The 16,800-nt window shown below is 29.2% G+C and overlaps 1 protein-coding gene across 2 annotated transcripts in view; it reads left to right on the plus strand.

Annotated features, from left to right (window-relative positions):
- LOC127734966 (limbin-like) overlaps positions 1-16,800 on the plus strand; it is a 47,175-nt gene that overhangs the window by 1,965 nt on the left and 28,410 nt on the right. For both annotated transcript variants that reach the window (XM_052245018.1, XM_052245019.1), the window contains exons 2-15: positions 1,021-1,165; positions 2,131-2,304; positions 3,349-3,574; positions 4,497-4,609; positions 5,764-5,841; positions 7,606-7,740; positions 8,213-8,298; positions 8,983-9,060; positions 9,913-10,156; positions 10,643-10,723; positions 11,065-11,175; positions 14,280-14,504; positions 15,176-15,255; positions 15,712-15,871. In XM_052245018.1, the coding sequence (XP_052100978.1) occupies positions 1,028-1,165; positions 2,131-2,304; positions 3,349-3,574; positions 4,497-4,609; positions 5,764-5,841; positions 7,606-7,740; positions 8,213-8,298; positions 8,983-9,060; positions 9,913-10,156; positions 10,643-10,723; positions 11,065-11,175; positions 14,280-14,504; positions 15,176-15,255; positions 15,712-15,871 (1,929 nt within the window). In that variant the 5' untranslated portion in view covers positions 1,021-1,027. The remainder of the gene's footprint in view (positions 1-1,020; positions 1,166-2,130; positions 2,305-3,348; positions 3,575-4,496; positions 4,610-5,763; positions 5,842-7,605; positions 7,741-8,212; positions 8,299-8,982; positions 9,061-9,912; positions 10,157-10,642; positions 10,724-11,064; positions 11,176-14,279; positions 14,505-15,175; positions 15,256-15,711; positions 15,872-16,800) is intronic.

The following is a 16,800-nucleotide window of genomic DNA, read 5'->3' on the forward strand; positions in this document are numbered from 1 at the left end:
ATTTACACCAAAATACCTCAAAATATCTAAACCACTTAGGAATGAGCTTTAAATGTACCCTTTCTAGAAAAAACATGGGATTTTTTTACTTACATTTATTTTAACATGAAATAGTTGGGGATAAATACTTCTACAAAAGAATGCCAACAAAAAACTGTAACTGTTTTAATTCTAATATATTTATTGTAGTCATTTGTAATTCAACTACTGGAATCCATCTAAATATCACTTACATTATAAATAAGTATTTGATAATGGTAATAAAGAAATTATTTTTTTTCCCTGTGACATAATTACAATTGATGTACATATATGTGACTTTAACCATTTTTTGTATGTTTTTTTGGTGATTTGGTGTATTTTTGGTTGTTTTGGGGGTAAATCTAATATACTATTAAAATGTTTTCTCTGATTTTCTGCTTTTATAGTTTTAACCCCTGGTCTCTTTTCTTTATATTAATGATACACCCATTTGTTGTTTCAATGCTAAACATAAAAAATTGAATACATAAATAAGTAATACAGCATGACAGTTTATTCATAACAATTATTTATAGACAGATCTTGTCAGTGAAAGAGGGCAAATTTTAAAGTAGCATACATGTATATATCTTTTCTACAAAGAAATACATGAATGGATGGAAAACAGCTTTAAGCATTCATTTTTCTTCATTTTCATGAATAGGCACACGTAAAACAATGTAATATGAAGAATGATATTGTGTGTTCAGTTTAAGTTTTACATGTTTCTACCATAACTCCATTCAATGATTATAGAATACATTATTATACATAATTGAGACAGCAGCACATTGACAAATATACACAAAGTCACAAACAGAAATATTGAAAACAAATACTATTTGTAGCATATGACATTAAAATTTGGCAAAATAAATGTCACCACTTCAAAGATTGGGTAACTTTTTTTATGGGTCCATTTAACTGCTTTTAATCTGAGTATTAAACTGTGATGTATGATGTATTTATATGATAAACTGTTTTTTTTTTTTTTTTCAGAAAAAGAATGAAATTACTGTATGCCATATTAACCCTTCTTGGATTTACATCCCTTGTTTTTGGACAGCAATATACATCAAATTTAGATTCAATTTATGAAGAAAATGCAGTAGTTATTGTTGGAAGTCAAACTATTAATTTAAATGTAAGTTAATGAAATTATGTACATTGTAAAAATAACTCATAAAAATAAAAGGAAATGTCAGTGTACATCAATAAGATATGAATCCAATACAATAAAACACAAAAGTCAAGTTTGACATTAAGATAAATTTAGTTTGTGCAAGTATTTTCTATGTTTACTTTATGATAACTTTCAATTTATGTACATAGCATCAGCAAACAAAGTGTTTATTTCATTTCCCTACAGCTATATCACTCTTATCAAAACATCAGAAAACACTGCCAAAATTGCAAAAGATTTCACTTTATGTTATCAAGTTTGACCCAGAGATACCAAGGACATTGTTTTGATCTGATGACATAAAAAGGATTGACAATATCACTGCAAACTTCTAATAATTTCAACAACTGTGCTTCCATTAAAAAATCTAAAATAAATATAATAAATTTTCAGAACATTGTGTATAAACACATATTTTTGTTTTATACATGCACCAGCCACTTTTCACAATTTTTTTTTTTCAATTTCACTGCACTCACTTGTCAAAAAATCTTCATGATCATGACATGATGTATATATACATGTATATTCCTGCTTTAAAAGGTTAAAAGTATGACACCTACAGTGTTCTCCCCAGGGCCTTTTAGCATCATGGTAATGTGATGCTATAATCTTAAATGTGATGCTATCTGAAGTGGTTTTCTTATAGGTTATGTTATGGATGTGATGCTATATTTTTTAGAAACAAGATGGTATTTCAATTTCCCCTGTTTACCAGGATGCTAAATGAAATATCTGGGGAGAACACTGCACCTACATATATGACAGAATCACATATTTTATTAGGATGAATCTGACGTGTCTCAATAATTCAAATAACAGCTAAAATTTTAATAAAATGTTATAAAATAAAAGAAATTTCTAAAAAAAATTCCCTAGCTACAGCTATCAAATAGATTGGTATACATGTATTTACTTTTTTACAGGACACCTATTATGTCAACCCAGAAGCATTGGATCCTGCCTATATAAATACAAATGATTATGTGAGGTATCCTTCCTTAATTACCTCCAATGGCCATATTATGGAGATCATTGGACTTAATGACTCGTCTGGTACTTACCCTGGGTCAACAATTGTCTTTGAAAAAGTCATTGAGGTTTGTATTTTGCTGTAACAGAAAACCAATCAATTGTACAGTCAAACTACTATAAAGGTCACCTCTTTTATGAGAAAACCTCTCTTGTTGGATCATCCTGTTTTTGTCCCACTGTAGTAATAGCTATATATTTTGAACCTGAATCCAAAGGTCACCTGTCTTATAAGGTCAAGTTTTTTCTAGTCCAAAGAGTGACCTTTATATATAGGTTTGACTGTATATGTATATGCAACAAGACAACACTTTTTACCACACAAACTGGATTTATTTACGCGACTTTCGCGAGTAGAAAAATAACGCAAATATAAATCGTCACATATATATAAAACTTGGATCTTTCCTTATTTAACTACATCAAACAAATTTGAAAATTGCGAAATTAAATCGCCGCGAAAATGGGCTAGTAATGGCTAAACGCGAAATAAAGTATCCCCGAAAATAAGTTGGTTTACAGTATACCCTTCTGTCTGTATGTCCATCGACCTTGATTAAGACGTTTTTGTTTAAGTAAAATTCTAAAAACCTGTCGTGATATATTACCTATACTGAAATGTCTCAATTGCATATATAGTAAGATATGTTAATGAAACTATTGAATCACAATGAGCTATATTTCATGCATTCATGAATAAATATTTGTCTTATAGTTTTATTTCTTGATGTACATTGTACTACTTCATTCCAGTTGTATCTTAACAGTTTTTGGTACTCAAGGTCATCATGCCCTACGTTTTTTACTTGAGTTGCGTTGCTTTGGGTAATTTGGAATTGTGGTTCAAGTTCTTATTTAATCAATGTTTACAGAGATATCCTCCCATTTAGTCAATGTATACAGAAATATCCTCTGATTTGATCAGTGTATACAGAGATATCCTCTTATTTAATCAATGTTTACAGAGATATCCTCCCATTTAATGGGGTATTTATTTTAAATATATTATTAATCAAAATAAAATTAACTCTGCCGTTTGCATCATAGGGGAGTATTGATCAATAAAGAATTGAAGAATATACTGATATACTTTATATGTTTTATAATTTCAGATGAATGATGACACTATTTCAACTACTCAAACACAGATGTTAGAAATACAATTGTGGCTATCAAACAATGATTCTTTAGAGGCTATTAATAATGTGTACATTGAAGAAGATTTAACTGATGGATTAAAGGCAGATTATGGTACAATGACACGTGGAGGAACTAATCATAATATTACAAGTACTAATGGAGAGAGAGAATTTGTTTATAATGTGGGAAACTTAGCAGGTAAATAATAAATAAATTTGTAGGCTGAAAGGGCAGAACACAGTTAATATGGAATTTGGAAAACTGGACTTTTACCAAGTTCAAGGCTAATCTAGAGTGTTCCAAGAAAAATTCTGCCAGGTTCAGTTGTGTTTTTTTTTTAATAATTATCAATTGTTTTTATGGTATATTTGCATAGAAAGTTTCTGTTTGTTTACCCTTTTAGGAACTTGGAAAGACCATTTTAAACTTTTTTTTTAATTAAAGTGTGAAGATCCATCTGACTAACATGCTTCATAAGTGCATTTTCTTAATGGCTCATTAGAAAATCTAATCAGGCCTTTGACTGGTTCAATTTTCATCTCCTTTTGGAAGTAGAAATAATTTTGATCATGCTTTCTAGGTTCAAATTATTATAATTTCATAGGTAACTTACCTTATGAAGATTAAATACCCTTTTACCCTTGTGATATTTTTTTACTGTGTGGTAGATGGAATCGTCAAATTGAATATATATAGTAACCAAACATGTTTTTTTGTTTTCCTGTTACATTGTATTAACATGTCTATTTCATGTATGATCTCTTTAGTCATTGTCTATTTTATGTATGTTAAGAAACTCAAAAGGGTCATTGGTCTAAAAAATAATTGTCACCTTGACGACTCTAATTCTGCAGTAGAACCCATGCTTGGTGAAATTTGTCTCTTTGTATTGGGAAATGTAAATCTTATGCCTTGCGTAAAGAAGGTGCCACACAGTCACTGTATGTTGAAAAACCCTTACAATAACATTTTTAGGGGTTAGTAGGTTGCCTGTTGCAAAGCAAAATTTCTGCCTCAACTCAAAAGATTCTGATTAAACAGTTCTTATTGCTTTCCTTTAATATGTTTACATGTTATAAACTTATAATGTTTTTCATTTATTTGACATTGTATTTTAAAGCCAGTACGAGTTCTTCTTTGACCTTCATTGCTCGACCATATGGAGATGACGGGACAGAATTAGGGGATGGTATTACCTATTATTACAGCAATCTTTACTTTGATGCTAAAGATGTAAGTGCATTTACTCTTTTTATTAAACGAAATCAAGCAATAATAAGGTTAAGAATATATTAATACATTTTCACTCCAATGTATCATTTCATGAACTGTTAAACAATTCCTTGAAAAAAATGAAGAGTGTTAATAGTTTCATGTACAGTAAGGCCATACATTCAATATTCATATTCATGAATAAATAGGAAAAGTTGTTTCTGCTTTTGAAAGGGGAAGGTATGGTAAGGCATCTTTTTTTAGACCATTAGATTTGAATATTGCAAAGTATTATAAGTATATCTAGTAAAAACCTTCAGATGATCTCAAGATAGTATTCTGAAAGATATCACTGATAATATATTTGAATTTGGTCTTATGTATTTTCTATAGGCCTTAAAATTTGAAGTTGATGAAAAATTTAGAAACTGACAATTAAAATGGCCTTTTTTCATTGTACCGGTAGTTTGATTAACATTTATATACCTAGTTACAAATACTTCATACCTTTTCAATGCCAACTCTATTTTTGAAATCTTTCTTTTTACTAAAATTTTATTTATTAAAAGAAGCTATTACCCAAAAAGATATTTTGCAACAACGTTTCTAGACTAAAATGTTAATGTGTTATTGTGAGTCAAATATCTATTTGGGTAAGACTGTTGGTCTTTTTTTTTTTATTTTACTGAAAACTATCAGTTAATTTATAATTTTTTGGTTAAGTATGACAAGTATTACAAGTTAAGACATGACAGTGTGGTCACAAATGATAATTCTGTACTAAAGTGACTAGATATTACTATATCATCTATCATCCTATTCATTTATCAATAAAAGTAACCTATTTGAAATTATAGGAGTTTATTATTGTAATTTCAAGGGTCAAAGAATGTTTCTTTTCATACCTTCTTCTTTGCCTTTGTCAGTTTTTATTTTTATAGCATATTTCCTTTCTTTTCAATTTCTCTGAAAGTACTAACTTGTGTTCATCAGGTATACAATTCTGTGCACTTAATAAAAAAACCCACAAACAACTAACAAACAACAAAAACAAACAAAACAAACAAAAACAAAACCTGCTGCCTGAAAGTTGATAGTAATGAAAGTTGATTATTTGATATTTTATTTGGCACTACATTACATTCTTTGCAAAATATTGTTAATCTGTTGAACAGGGAGGTGGAACATATCAGACTGTTGGACCATTGCAAATATCTGTTTGTGTAGTGAGGGAAGATAATGAAATAGCAAATGTAAGTATTACTGTAAATTCAGTCATTTTTGCAATGTTTTTATTATTGCAATAAGTGCTGGTATCAAGTTAATTAGTAACACGCTGGAACTCGAAACACATTTTAATTTCTGGTTGCATTATTGTATGCAGAATTTCTTAAAAACCCATTGATTAAGATATACTTTTAGAACTATTGCGAACCAAATGAAAGTTTTCCACAGAGTCGTCTGCTCTTTACCAGGTTATTTAAACTTTTGTCTATTCTCTTGTCCTATTGAATAAATACAATAGCTATTGTTCTCTGTGTAGTTTTTTTCACTGGGACCTTTAAATTTTTTCTAGGAGAAATCTATCACTCATTGAATAATTTACCTGACCAAAATATTATCTTCTTTTTTGGGGGAAATAGTTGTATAAACTCGCATAAACTGCATGCAATATTGTATTTAATCAATATCAATAATATATTTTCAGTCTGTTCAATATAAACACTGATTTAATTATAAAAAGTTTATTTCTGACAAATTTTTTAGTATTGTTCCATTGAATTTGTATGTTTTTGTTGTTGTTCAGTTATAGAATACATTTATCAAGACCTTAATTTAAACACAATAATTTTCAAGTTTTTATTTGTCAAACACACAAAAAAAAGCAAATTTTAATAGGGAAAATATAATAAAATAGGTTCAAAAATGAAATCAACTTTTAATTTTTGAATCAGTGTTTATATTGAGCTATTAAAAATGAATTATTAATATTGAATAAATACAACACCACATGCAGTTTTTTGAGTCCTTATTTAGTATTTGTACATGTACATGTACATGTATTTTCATTATTGACAGTTCAATTTTTTGTTCAGGTTAATTAATCAGTGAGTGATAGATTTCTCTTGAAAGAAATTTAAAGGTCCCATCAATTAAACAACACAGAGAACAATAGCTATTGTATTTATTAGATGGGACAAAAGAACTTACAAAAGTTTAAATCGACAGGTAACTTGCAGGTGAATCTGTGAAAAAGTATCATTGGGTTCGCAATAACTGTTTATATACAAGATGTAGTTGATGTTTACATAAATGTGACTATGTTTTTTTTATTAAAAATATGTTAACTAACTCAAGAAAATGCTGTTTATGTAAGTAATTTGCTTTGTGTTTATTTTTGTTCAGTTTCTACTTGTAGCAAATCTTGTAATCATTTGGTATACATGAGTTTCAATAACTGCCTCTAGATTTGTGGACAAATTTCAATGGTAGAATTAATTCTCTCTGACCTCCAGATTTAACTCGTAATGAGCATATGATGTAATTGAAAAGGAGGCTTACCGTGTTATGAAAGCGGTTAAGGGATGACTTGTTAATTCCTTCTCTAACAGAGAAATTGGTGAATCATTACAGAGGGTGGTAAAGGGTTATTTTTGTGCTTTGCCATTTTTATTTCACGTGCAGCCGTGAAAAAGGTTTGTTATTCACCGTGTTTCATGAAATTGGTAAAAAGGTCAACGTGCAAGAAATTTTAATTGTTCGTTCATCGTGAAAGTGCAATTTTATTTCGCGTTTTTCCATGCAGATACACCCCCCCCCCACCTTTACGCCCCTCATTACAAGATTATTTCATGTGATTATTAAGGATCCCAATGGAAAAATATTGCAAAACTCACTTTTAGGTAGATAGATATTGATTTTTTTGTAATATACAGACACTACATGCTGTAAAAGTAAAATTAAGAAAATGAACTGTACATATTTTTACTGTATATGTATTTTGATTTCTGTTACAGTTGTTTTACCAACATGGATTTACAGCATTAGCCTTCTTCATGGCTGCTCTCCTTGGAATTATATTAGTCGCTTTGTTTGCTGTGTTGTATGTCATCTTCATAACAAGAAGAAGAAAATCTGTAGTTGGAATAGAGGTTAGTTACAGACTATATTTCATGTTAGATGACCTTCTTTCCGTAAAATTATAACCCTTGGACTTGAAAAACTGCAGGGAAATTATTCTTGTCTAAACCATTTTTTCTTTATTGCTGGTACGTATTGGGTTGATTGTTGGTTCATAAGTGTATTGTGGTGAGTTATAGATGGAGTTCACATTTCATTCAAGAAGACAACACTGTCGCTATTTTATGGAGTCTGTTAGTCATTCTGCAGATGGTTGAAATCTTATTGTCCATATATTTTTACGTAATTTTGCATTTACTTCAAATGTTGAAAAAACAGAAAATTATGTTTTTACAGAATTTGTATAAAAATGATACAATACAATTATGTCTTCCAAGAAATTTTAATTTTTATATACATTATAATGTTAAGTAAAATGCATACATAGAATATTGGTGAAACATCCTTATACCCATTATTTCACAAACCCTTTTTTTATTTTAGGATCAAGTAATGATGGAGAAAGGGAAAAATATTATTTTAAATCCTGCTGACGTTATGAAGACTGGGAACACAATTCTTGATTATAGGTATTTTAAGTTCTCAATGTTATATATACATTCATTAAGATGTGAAAAAAAGTATTTAAATCCATAAACTTATTGACAAATGGTTTGGCCCTAACATGATTTTTAATAATGAAACTTTTTTAAGGCAAATTTTAGGGTATACTTTACAAAAACTTAAGGTTGCAACTCCTTTTCCTAAGACTGAACTTAGACAATTTGGACTGTTTTGTTTGGGCCATTTTGACTTCCAAACATTTCATCTTGAGAATCATACAATTTTTTTATTACATTCTAAAGGAATTATAAAAGAGTTTGTGAATAATACTTCAATTAAAAATTTGAAATGATTTATTTTGGCCAGTATCAAAAAGTATCGACCTTTTAATAAATAACACATAATTGAGAACTAGTATTAAAATGCATATTGTATTTGCTATATAGTTATGCACATTGGTTCTCAACTTAAGAGATTCAAAACTGCACCCAATTTTTCGTCCAAATTTTAAATGTTAGTAATGAATTTTAAGATATTGTTTTTACCTGTAACCATTGTTTTTTTTATTTATAACTTATCAAAGAAATTATCTCTTATCAATTTTACTCAAAATCATGATCTGCCATTTCTGTGTATATGGCCTTATCACAAGTACAAGGTCATGTTCATATTTTAACTTTTTTTAAACTTCACTGTTTTATATTTGACAGCTCAACAGCTCCAGATGATAGTATTGTTGGAATTTTATCTATGAAAGACAGACTAAAAAGATACAGAGAAATTGATGGGTAATCTTTTTGTTTAGTGTTGAATGTATGTTCAGCTGTTCTATCTATTTGCTTGTATTGCTGTCAATCGTAAAGATGTACGCTAGAAGACCATCAGCTAAATAGCTAACATGAGGATACCCAAATTGCACCTATTTTGCCAGTTTTTCACCGTCATTTATTTAAGAAACAGGCAAAAGTTTCGATTCTGCATTTATTTTGTAGATGTATCTTTGTTTACTTTATAGTTCTACGCATTTAATTTTGAATCCATACTGAATCATAGAAAAATTGGTTTGAACCTTACTCCTACAAACCAAGATTATGTAATGGAAAGCACCTAAATTGTATACCTTCTGAACTTCACATCCGTAAAAGTGGAATAACATATGTTTTGTTATATTTATCCACATTTTTTTAACAATTTGACAATAGTCCATTCTTACTATACATAGTCTGTTGCTATATAATGTGACCGTTTGGTGTATATTTAAATATGTTTAGCTATGTTGAAAGATGTGCATAGTGTCAAATTATAGAAAAACAAATTCTTTACTGCTGTTCTTGCAATGGGTACTAGGTGCAATTTGGGTACTGTGACTTTATATATATATAAAGAACATTGCTTGTTTTGCTTTACATCATTTTATAGTGGGTGAAAGATGACTAGCTTTAAGCTGAGTTCTAACACCTTATAAGAAGATGAGGACATCATCTAGCATTAGAATAAGCAATTCTCTTTGACTTTAATACTGATGTTAACATATTTGTTTCTTATTCATCAGTAAGTCTAATATGGAAAGAAATACATGAATGGTGCTGTGAAGACAGGAATGCAAATTATTTTTTCCATGACAATTTTTTATATTTCAGTTTGGATATTGTTTCTTCAATTAAAGTGGACACAGATATTGAGACAGAGAGAAATGATGCTACAATTCAGGCCACTGTACTGCTACTCAATGGACTTCATCAGAATAAAGATTTATCATCAGCCAATCAACAACAAGTTGTAAATAACTTTAAAAAGAAGAGAACAAACCTAGACAAGAACTTAGATGATGAATATAAACGTGAGGTCAAGAAATTGTACAAGAAGCTTGGTGCCAAAAATAAGGTAAGTTAGGCCAGATGGTATTGGTATTGAGTTATGTGGTCTGTTTAATGTTTAAGACTGCAAACATCTGTTCAATTTTTGAGCACTTTGAATGAATTGAATTGAAAAGCAACAGGAGAATACAGAAAAAATTATAAGGGAAATCATTGAAGATATTGCTTATGTATGATGCTTTTAAAATTTGTAAACATGAAAGCCAAAATGTTTTTTTTTCTTTGATCATTTTCTAGTAATCATAGTGCTAAGACTGAATGATTGATTGTTGCTTGCTCAAGGTACAGTGGCAAGACACTTTAAATCTAAATATTTAGTTTTCTACATAAATAAAGGGGAGACAATCTAAATATTTCAATAAACCTATATAATTTTTCTCCCTAAAATGTTCAAAATTTCTACAATTAAAGATGGTGCTTAATACTTAAACATGGTGATTGTATATTATACATAAAATATCTTCTTGCATAATATGCCATAACTATATTTTAGGCAAGAATGTCTCATTTGCTGCAGAAACAGAAAGATGAGAGGAAAAAGATTGTTAGTGAGATGCATGATCTAGGAGACAAGGTACAGTACAGTAAAACTAGACATCTCTTTTATAGGTATTTTATGATTTGCACATGTTAAACAACTGCTAAAAAAGGAGTTTTTATATGGAATGGAAGCCAAAGTCATTCAACTCTTCAACTTTTGTATAGTAGTATTCTGCTAAAATAACAATAAAAACTAAAATAATCTTGTTTGTAGTCATCCCGAATAAGCATAAAATATTTGCCATTAGATTAAAAGTATAAAGACAACAGTCATCATTCTTGTTTGTAGTATTCAGTTAGATGATGGAAAAGACCTAAAAATTTTAAGATATATTCTGAAGAACAGTTGTAGTTTCACTGTATGTTATTATTTAGGAAAGAAACCAGTTGTTAAAGATGATGGACAAACAACACCAGTCTGAACAGACAGAAGAGACATATAAGCTTAAATTAGAACAAGATGAAGAAACTGAAAATCTTAGAAAGGTAAATTAAAAATTTTGAAAACAACATTCAAGCATATTATTTTGGGTTGAGGTGTGACGTAAATGATTTATTTTTTTAAAACCTGTTTACCTGTGACAGTTATTTACTTCATTGTACATACTCATTGAACTAACAACCAATATCCCTATTTTAGAAATATATATAGCACCAAAAGTATTGATTTGAATTTAAAGATCATTGTTGCCACGAATTTCATGATAAAAAATCAACCAAAAATTAATGACAATCTGATGTAGATATACATTTAGGATTGTTACCTAGAATTTTGTAGAATTTGTGTTGTCTGAGTAATTTTGAAACGCCCCTAAGCAGGTACTTATCATAGGTCAAAATATTTGAGTTGGGTGTTAAAAGGAATATATTCTATAAGGCCAAAATATGGCCCCTATTTCTAGCTTAATTGTGTTAATGGGATTTAATGGCCAAAATCACAATGTATCGTATCTTTAACAGTGAATAGATAGGAAATAGTTTTTTGTTTGTTTGAAAATATATGTTTCAGTATATCTATTTTAATATTTATGCAGACAGGGGCTATCTTATCCACCCATGGACACTTACTGAGAATTTATTTTGATCTATTTTGTGATTATGACTGAATCTTTTTAGACCAAATATTGATAAAATATTTATATATACATTAAAATAAAAGCCATGAACCCATAGATACATTGAAATAAAAGTCATAAACCCATAGATACATTGAAATAAAATCCATGAACCTATAGATACATTGAAATAAAAGCCATGAACCTACAAATACATTAAAATAAAAGCCATAAACCTATAGATACATTAAAATAAAAGCCATGAACCCATAGTTACATTTAAATAAAAGCCATGAACCTATAAATAAGTTAAGATAAAAGCCATGAACCCATAGTTAGATTTAAATAAAAGCCAGGAACCCAGACAAATCAAAGATGACCAAAATTACTTGTAGTTAAAATTCATTGGTTTTTGACATGTCAAAAACTTTCAATTAGCAGTAAAAAATTAAAATGCTGTAGTAAGATTAAAACACAACAAAATTACATGGACGCTAAACCAACACTAATCAATTTAAAGCACAAAGATGCCAGGTGAGCAATGCAAGTGCCCTATTAGGTGATAATATTTGCATAATTTTCCTTTAATTAGTAATTTCTACTTATTGTATTCAATTCAGTTCAATTCAATATTTTATTAAAGTCTCATCTCTCAATAATATATAATACAACATTACATTTATTGTAAAAATATATAGATATAAAAAGAGAGCCATTCTGTACAGAATTATAAGAGGCTATAACATCAAAAACATTATAGAAAATTTGTCTATTATAAAACATATTTATGAGAACATTATTTACAGTATAAAATATTTCTACGTCTATCTAAAATAAGATAACAGGCTTTGGCACAGCTACCAATCATATTAATATCTGTAAATAAAAACACTAATTTCTGTTTATCATCAAAAGACATAAAATCACTATTAAAATGTATTGCTTCATCAAATGATTTCTTTCTAAAATCGTCATATAAAGGACACGATAAAATAACATGGGCTTCATCTTCTAAAATATCCTTACAATTATCACAGACTCGATCCTCTAAAAGTAATTTTTCAAATCTCCCCGTTTCGATTCTTAGTGGTGCTACACCACAACGAAATTTGGCAAAAGAACTCCTTTGCGAAAATGGCATTGGAATTTTACAATGAGTTTCTGTTTCATAACTGTAAGATTCTTTATTTCTTATAAAACCAAGTTAATGGTACAAAGAAAGAGATCTTTTTACATATGATAACATACAGATTCTGAGAACTTAGAAATTGAAACAAAATTAGTATCACAAAAGGCTATACCTTGAAAGAATTAAGAATAATGTTTTTTACAATTCAATGGGTTTGGTCATTTCATGGTTATAATGTGACTATTCTGATAAAATAACATTTTTTTCTTTTTATGGTTGTAAAGAATATGGTAAAGTTAGAATGCTTGTTTTCCTCCATTGTCTTGTGCATGTAGTGCCAGTGTAGACATTAAAAATATAAAGAGATAGTAATGTAAAAATTTAAACTGTTAATGGAAGCTTATAGTATTGTTTTACTAACTTTATCATTTTAGAAATTTATCAGGAGAACAAATCCTTGTATCAAATAGATAGTTAGGAAGTTTGTACAGAATTTGAAGAGACATATATATATATCTATAATCTATATGTGTTGGCCTGAAAAATGTATTCCTTGCTTGGCTGTGACAGTATTTGTTTAGTGTTTTGCATTTATCTTGCAATAGATAAATGACAATGCATGCTGAAGTAACAGATTTACCATATAGTAAAAGTGTAGTACAAAAATGTTTATTATATTTAATTTTATAATGTTGCCTCAAAAGTATATATACCGAGGTACTATTTAAACTTGGAATTATTATTTGATTATGATTTATATGTTTATCCATCCATCATTTGTAATGCATAGAATATTTAAGGAAAACACTGTGCACTTTGTGCACAAAGGATTTTTAACCAATTCCTATGCAAAATTGGATTTTACTGGGTTTTTTGTTGTTTGTACTTCACAGTGTTTTTTTTTACCTTTTGTTCATGTATTGCACTGGACTTTCCTTAAAGTTCCGTGTGGTGCACATCATTTTCATTAAATTGGTTTAAAGGGTAAAACAAATTTTATCATCATTAATTATTCCAAATGCAGTAATTTTTCAAAAAGATTAATTTTTAAGCTCAAGTTATTCAATTTAAAAAAAAAATGAGAATTGTGGGAAAGAATTAAGTTGTGCATAATTTAATATTGTATATGACTTTTGCAAAAATGTTTTAATTAAACATAATTTTGGAAAAAATCTGATATATATAGATATTTTAAAATCATAGAAAAAAGGTCTTTATATTACTTGTATCATGTAGGATAGTGTTTTTTTTTTCTATTTTGAAGTATTGAAAGAACAATTCAGGTATCAATTAAGTCTTGTAATTATATGAATAATAGTAAAGACAAGATCAAAATAGATTTTTCCGATAGGGAAAAGCCACGAACAGCTTCCACTTTTATTACATATTGTTTGTAATATTTTTAGGAATTTGGAGCAAGAAAGAGGGTTGGTCTGAAGGAACTACAACAGGAAATGTTGACAGAAGCAGGAGAAATAGGTTTGCTAGATCAACAGAAAATGAATTGGATGTTGGAAGAACACAGGAAAACACAAGAAAAGTTGGAGAAGACTTATGATGAAGAGATTTCAAGACAACGTATGTTACTAGAAGAGAAACTAGAAAGACGAAGAGCTCTTGCCAAATCAAGTGTAAGAATATTTAAATCATAAGGGATGTTCTATATATCATGTCATGTCACATACCATCATATAGCAAATTTTAACTCAATATGGTTTTAATCTGTGTACTCCTACAGGCATTGCATTGCTATGTAGTTTTAGTCATTCATTTACTGTAAATTAAAAAAAAGATGATTTTTACATAATTCCAAAGAAATGTGAATTGATCACTATCTCATTTATTAGCATTCATATTTAAAAGTCAGGTTTTATTGTTTGTATGTATGTAGTTACCATAAAAGGAGTTGAGGGTTACAAAGTGGGGAGTATGTGCACATATTAATGTGAAATGCAATGGCCATTTCATGATGATCAGAAATAAATAAATAGCTGTTTACTAACTTGCACAACACACTGAATAATTAGCATCAAGAACACAAACGCATGAATTAAAAATTGCAAACATGTCGTACAACCCTTTCCAACCTTCAAACAGATATAAGAAGATGTGGTATGAGTGCCAATGAGACAACTCTCCATCCAAATCACAATTTGTAAAAGTAAACCATTATGGGTCAAAGTACGGCCTTCAACACAGAGCCTTGGCTCACACCGAACAGCAAGCTAGAAGTTCTTAAATATTGCATGGAAGTTATAATTTTATCATGTGTAATGATTTATTTTATTTAATTACACAATAGGAGACTCAAGAGGATGACCAGAGCTACTTACTGAATACTATGGCAGGACATCAACTGACACTTATAGAAGAAAGTCAGAAGTAAGATCCATTAAATACCAAAGTACCTTAGTGACTATGATATTCATTCACTATTGAAAGTATAACAATGGAGAGTGGATAAACATTTGCAACTCACTTTGTAAGACAGCAAATTCTGATTTCTATTAAAAAAAGATTGTACAGCTGTATACAGTTAGTGTTTTTCCATCAGGAACCACAACATTCCATAAAGAAATGCACTATCTTTGAATTGTATAAGAATTGAACACAACCTATAAGTAGAAAATCTTAGAAAGTTAATTTCTGTACAATTTTGGTGTTGCATTTTAGTTAAATTCTTTTGATATTTACGTGTTCTAGAGGATGCAAACTTTCAAATTTGTCCAGAAATAGTGTTATTATAACTACTGAATTTTTTTTTACTAGTAAGACCATTAGTAACAATCAAGCTTCCTCAAAGTACAAAAATAGCTTATAACATAACACATTTTACAGATCCTCTGGAATGGGACATGATCAAGCTGAGAAATATATAGAAGAGGCCAAGGCTGAGTTGATGGCTTTAAATGAAAGGAGAGAAAAGGAAAGAGAAAAACAAGAAGAAGCATTGCATAAAAGACTCAGTGCTTTGAAAAAACAACAACTTGACAATAAGGTATAGTAATTCCAGGACATTATAACATCAGAGTTTGCCAAAAAAGATTTCATACTTGGTAAGAGTGTTTATCATCATGTGTAGCTGACCATAACTATATTGTCATTTTGATAATTCTTGGTAGATTTATGGGACTTTGCCCATTCTTTTACTATTGTAACACATGTGACTCTTCTGAAACTCTTTGCCCTAATAGCTTTCATGCTTGATAAGATTGTGTGTCATCATGTAAAGATGACAATAATATATTGTCATTTTGATTGGAGACATTTCCCTTCAGAGATATTTGGCAAAGGTTTTCAAAAATAGAAACACAATATGTCAAAATTAAGTTATTGGTGTTGTCTGCTGCAATTCTGACTATCTATGTACATTTCCTATTAAAAAGTTCATGACATCCAATTGACTGTCAATGTTTTTACTTTGGATATGCCTTATATTTTCTTATATCTACTCCCCCTTTGCTACGTTTCACTCTGTAAAATTTCACAAAATATGGTGCATGGTTATTTATTAAAGAAACGTTGTCATTAAGTTTGACATACCAAAATCTAATATTGTGCATGTAATGCATTTTTATTATGCAATTCTCAGTTGGATATTATTCCAACTTCTTATTAGGTCATTATAAAAATGTTCTTCTGTTCCCATCTTGTATGCTCTTAAACATTTGTCAACTGTTTCATTTTTGATTCATTTTTTTTCACACAAATGAGGAAAACTTTCATATCTAATTAAAAAAAAATTAAGGAAATACTGCATACCTATACACATAATGCTGTCAGAATATAAAATGCTACCTTTAGTTATGTGACCTATCCTGTAACAATTTTCACAATAATAAAAACTTCACAAAGAATCCTGAATTTACAGTATTTAAAAACAACTACTTTAGCAATTGACTACTAATATTCCAACTAGTATTATTT

This window comes from Mytilus californianus, unplaced genomic scaffold, assembly GCF_021869535.1.
Source record: "Mytilus californianus isolate M0D057914Y unplaced genomic scaffold, xbMytCali1.0.p SCAF_3, whole genome shotgun sequence".
Taxonomy (NCBI): Eukaryota; Metazoa; Mollusca; class Bivalvia; order Mytilida; family Mytilidae; genus Mytilus; species Mytilus californianus.